This window comes from Sinocyclocheilus grahami, unplaced genomic scaffold (assembly GCF_001515645.1).
Source record: "Sinocyclocheilus grahami isolate Dianchi unplaced genomic scaffold, SAMN03320097.WGS_v1.1 scaffold1545.1, whole genome shotgun sequence".
Lineage (NCBI taxonomy): Eukaryota > Metazoa > Chordata > Actinopteri > Cypriniformes > Cyprinidae > Sinocyclocheilus > Sinocyclocheilus grahami.
This window is the reverse complement of record NW_015506724.1, coordinates 19,289-24,762: the sequence shown is the minus strand read 5'-3', so window position 1 is coordinate 24,762 and position 5,474 is coordinate 19,289. Positions and strand designations below refer to the sequence as shown.

Sequence of the window (5,474 nt, the reverse complement as noted above, 5' to 3'; positions counted from 1 at the left end):
TGTAAAGTTTGTGTTGGAAGGGGGGGGGGGGGGGGGGGGGGGGGGTGACACAATGATGTGACAGAAGAACCATTTGGGTCCCTCAAAGAACCTTTTAGTAAGTACCATTTTTAGAACATTTTATTAACCTCAAGAACCTTTTTTTCTACTATAGAGAACCTTTTTGTGAAATGAAAAGGGTTCCATGAATGTTTTACATAGAACTACTGATGCCAATAAAGATCAGTAGCACTTCTGATCGTCTGCTGCTAACTGTTAGCAATCCAGTTGCAAAAAACAAAACAAAAACAAAAGCCTATTAGGAGAACCTACAATATTTTAGGGCATCACATGCCTTTCCAGGGGCTGCAGCATTTTTGTGCTCCTGTTAACTAGGGCCTATGATGCCCTAACGTTGTCTAGGTAGGCAGCTCACCAAGCAGCACATGAAGCGGAAATATTAGCGTTTGTATTAACAGGACTTAGGGCTAATTATAACTAAGCAATAAAATACTATAGATAATTAAATACATACATATTACTTTTAGTTGCCTGACCCGTTTTTGTCAACATGCTGAGCACTGATGACGAACAATAAAAGCCAAGCTAACTAACGTACAGTAATCTGGAGTATGAAGTATTTTATCTTTCAATGTTTAAAGTGCAACGCAAAGACTCAGACATACCTAACACACTTTTAAAGATTAAATGTTGTGATTTTGTAAGAAATATAAGGCCTGCACCATGAAACCGGCTCGATGACAACAGCGGCCTACCCTCGAGTTTATCGTGTCTACATTCATACACATGAATATCATACAAACCTCGCTGTTAAACACCTTGACGGCCTCCATTGTGTGGATATGATACCGTTCTTTCAAACAGATCGAAAACGGTTAGCCTCTTCGTCCCTACAGCCGGCCTGACGCACTCATGTCCTGCAGCTAGCGGTGGTCGAGATGGAGGAGGACGCTAATATGGCTGACAACGCGAAGACAAACACAGACCGAAGCATCGCTGAGTCGACTCCTCCAGAGAGATTCAAGATTCATTCGTTGGGGAAATGAACAATGCCCTGTGAATCATCTGTCTCAGAGCCTGAGGTGCCCAAACTATTTAAAGGGGTCCTATTATGCGTTTTCACTTTTTCCAACTTTAGTTAGTCTGTAATGTTGCTGTTTGAGCATAAAAAAAGATCTGCAAAGTTACAAAGCTCAAAGTCCACTTTCAAAAGGAGATATTTTATTGAACAGAAATCACTTTTCAAAAACTACAACGAACGACTCGTTTGGACTACAACGCATATTTTCCGGGATTTGTGATATCACAAATATCGACGAATGGTTGAGCTGCACTAGAGAAGGCAACGAGTGTTATCACTATGTCGGAGACACGCTTCCCAAGGCAGACGGACTTGGAGTGGTTACAATCATCCGTGTTTAAATCGCGCTCAAATTGATTTGATTTTCAAGACTTTGGAAAAGAGCATAATAGGACCCCTTTAATGGACCCTTTTCACAAGACGTAAATCCTCCAAAGTTTTTCTTATTTGTATTTTTTTTTTTTATGTATGTACATTTATAACACTATTCTTTGTATTTTATCACCTTTGCATCAAATTACAAAAAAGCAGTTAACGCTAATGCGAAGGTGTTTCTAAAGCAGCGTCTATGGGAGGGACGGTCAATTTGTTCAATTCGTTCTCTCTTCTGACTGCCGTTATCAGTCTCTCTCAATTTTTTTCCTTTTCTTGCAAGTCATGAAAACACTATCGTGGAGTTTTTCTTTTGCTATTTGAGCAAATGGGAATGCAAAAAATATATTTGTGGTACGCTCCCATTCACTGCTCTTCAAGTTAACCCAACTATGACGACTTCCGCTGCTGAGAAACCCGGAAATGTGAAAAAGGTCCATTTGAGAGGGGCCAAAAACCAACCAACTTGATTTAAAGTCGTGAGCCGAATGTAAATGTTGCATTATATCTAGCTATAGGGCCTATTATATTCAAATATACATTTAAATTTATTCTACATTTCCGAATTAAACAAAAAAAGTTCAAACAAAAAAATTAATTAGAAATGAAGATACTGTATGTTTCAGTGTCTGAATTGGGCATTTCTGATCAAGCTAATTAAATGGGATATGTCAATAATTTATTATTATTATTATTATGTTGCTTAAAGGAGCTTTTTATTAGCATTTGGCACCTTTTTTGGCAGTGTTAATTTTTGCTGCTTAATGCAATTTTCTGCTGCATTGTTTCTGCTGAAGAAATGTTGATATATTACTAATAGTTAGTCAAGCTAATTTCCTTTAGCACAGATCTGACCCAAACAAACAGCCCAAATCTGGTCCACATCTTTTTAGTCAGAACCAAAACAGTGCCATAATTCCACCCGTAGTGAGTCAAATAATACAATTAAATAAAATTAAATTAAAATTATTTTACTTTTTCAACAGCACACCTATTTTTTATTTAAAATACTCATTAGTGTAAATCTGAACACTTTGATTAGCTGGTTCTGGATGTGTTTGATTGCGGTTGGAGCTGAAATCTGCAGGGTTGGAGTCTGGAGACCCCTGCATTGATATAATTAATATCATATTTCAGATATTATTTTGAATATTTAAACAATATGCTGTATGTATATTATAAATATTCAATATGTATATTGAAACAAGCACATATTACTAATGATTGCAAATCAAGACTACACACATTCTGTGTTTCTGCTATACCCGAGATATAGCATGAGTGCTGCTGAGCCATGTTTAAATGAAGAAAACATTAGTTCACTTGTTTTCCTCATCATTCAAAATGAAGACTACTCGAGTAACAGGCTATATTTTTTTGGACATATATTACTTTTTATTAAAACATGAAAACTGAAGCTAATTGATTTTGTTTATAGGCAAAGGCTGTTGTGAAGAGAGAGCAAAGAGGGACATAACGGCAGGGCTGTACAGTGCGACATATATACGAAAAAACTGGTCTGTGCGATGAATAAATTTACCACTGTAGCACGCGTGCGATACAGTTTTGCATGTTCATAAAGTGCCTAATTATTGGACTAAGTTGTCTTATGCGTTTGATTGATTTTGCGTCTAATACTGTCAAAATCACACAAGGTTTACATATAAACACAGTTGGTTATGTCTAAAATTAAAGTAAACAGTTGAGAGATAAACGCATGAAGCTCTAAAAAGGGACAGTGGATACTAATCATGCTGCTGACTGTCATTAAAGGGATAGTTCACCCCAAAAAATTTAATTTCTGTCATTATTTACTCACTCACATTTTGTCCTAAACACGTATTAATTTCTTTCTTGTGCCGAACACAAAAGAAGATATTTTGAAGAATGTGGGTAAGCAAACAGTAGCTGGTCCACACTGACTTTTACAGTAGGAATAAAATACCATGGAAGTTACTGTGGACCAGCAACGGCTTGGTTACCCACCTTCTTCAAAATAACTAAGAAACTAATTCAGGTTTAAAACAACTTGAGTAAATGATGGTATAAAAATGAAACACTATGACAGATTTGAAAGACAGACACATTTTTGGTGAATTATTCTTTTAATGTTAATAAAACGACAACACAGAAAAAAATCACTCACTGCTCTTGACTGATGAACTTATCATCAGTCAGTTGCTTTAAAAAAAGTATAATTGATGTATATAGTGTATCTAGTGTTTTATTTTAATATTTGTTCATTCAAATTTGTTGTTTGTTTTATTTGTATATTATGTGTATTTGTAATGTATATCTTTGTTCTTATTTTCTAATAACAAAGATAAAATAATGACATAGATTTTTATCTTTGCTCACTTTGGCCTAAATGTCTGCCATTCTTTTTTTATTTTATATTTTGTTAAGGTGTAAGAGGTGTTATGTTTCTGCACTCTTCCATTTTTAGCAAATTAAGAAAACTTTGTCTAAAAACACTTTTTGTGCTCTGTATGGAACATCAGTGCCTGTTTAAGTGATGAACTCCATTACTTGTGTTTGTTTTCAGACATGATAACAGACGTTTTATACTTGTGCTACAACTTTTTGGCCTGTGCTACAAAACTTTCAACCTCTGTAGCACCAGTGCTATGTGAAAAAAAAGTTAACGTACAGCCCTGCATAACGGACATTGTTTAAATAACTGCTAGTCACATTTTCAGTAATCCACCACAATAGGAATTCAAGGGAAGATGAAAAAAATCCCAAGACAGTCAATGATACCAGGCTTGATTTTTTTCTTTTCTTTCACAAGGGTTGAAACGGGGCAACACACTGATGCAAACCATTTTTTGTTGTTTTTGATTTTCAAGTGATACACACCCTCCAAAATGATCGACAGTGATCCACAATAATCCACTCATCAGTCCCACCAGGATTTTGCAGTACAATTTTCTGATTTTTACGTCCTAAAATGACTTAATTTGCGGTGGCTTTTCTCAAAAATTGTGGCAATATTTGCTGCATTTTATGTAAAAGTTCCACATATCCCCACAACACAGCATACATTTAGTAAAGATGTAAATAATAATGAGGAGAAATGAGGGGAGTAAATTTTGAACATTTATTAATTTAGCATATGCTTTTATCCAAAGCTACAAATAGAGAAAATTCATCATTAGTGTCACAAATAAAAGGAAATTAACTCAACAATAGTTTATGTGCACACAACTCAACAGGTAAGTGGAGAGAGAAACAGAAGTGTTAACTTAGCAAGGTGGTGATGCACTCCTTGAATTGCAGCTAGAGATTCCAGGGCACCTGTGTGTCATAATGTATCTGTTTGGAACACACTTGTTGAAGGAAAGACAACATAATTTCCTAATTATCTTCCCCAGCATCCATCACCCCATTAGCTGTTCTTTCAATAAAACAAATATTTTAATTGCTGTTAAAGGAATAGTTCACCTAAAAATGAAAATTTGATGTTTATCTGCTTACCCCCAGGGCGTCCAAGATGTAGGTGACTTTGTATCTTCAGTAGAACACATATGATGATTTTTAACTTTGACCGTTGCAGTCTATCAGTCGTATAATGCAGTGTTTCCCAACCTTTTTTTAGTCGCGGCACCCTTTGGAAATGTTAACAAACTTGTGGCACCCTACAAAATTAATTTTGTCACAATATTTGAATTTCTAACTTTGATATAATTTGAAAAGTATAGATATTCGGTACAACAGGGAAGAACTGCAGAATATAATGTCATACAGATATTTTACCAGATACCACACCATGTTACAACACAGTAGGGCTATTTATGGGGGTAGAATTGTTGCTTAATTCCAAATAAATAGATTATGATCCACAAATAAATAGAATGAGATCCACAAATAAATCTTAAAGTTTCACAAACATGAATTAAATTCGCAAATAAATAAAATGAGATTTGCAAATAAAAAACATATTCACAAATATATATATGGCACAACCACAACTTTGCCTGGCATTTATTTGTGAATCGTGTCCTGTGCATTTGTAGATAGC

The 5,474-nt window shown here is 35.3% G+C and overlaps 1 protein-coding gene across 1 annotated transcript in view; it reads right to left on the bottom strand.

Annotated features, from left to right (window-relative positions):
- The window catches only part of LOC107571060 (protein SCAF8-like), a 43,281-nt gene extending 42,255 nt beyond the window's left edge, over positions 1 to 1,026 (bottom strand). Inside the window, exon 1 of the mRNA XM_016257339.1 lies at positions 804 to 1,026. Within this exon, the coding sequence (XP_016112825.1) occupies positions 804 to 833 (30 nt within the window). The 5' untranslated portion in view covers positions 834 to 1,026. The remainder of the gene's footprint in view (positions 1 to 803) is intronic.
- Positions 1,027 to 5,474: the final 4,448 nt, after the last annotated feature.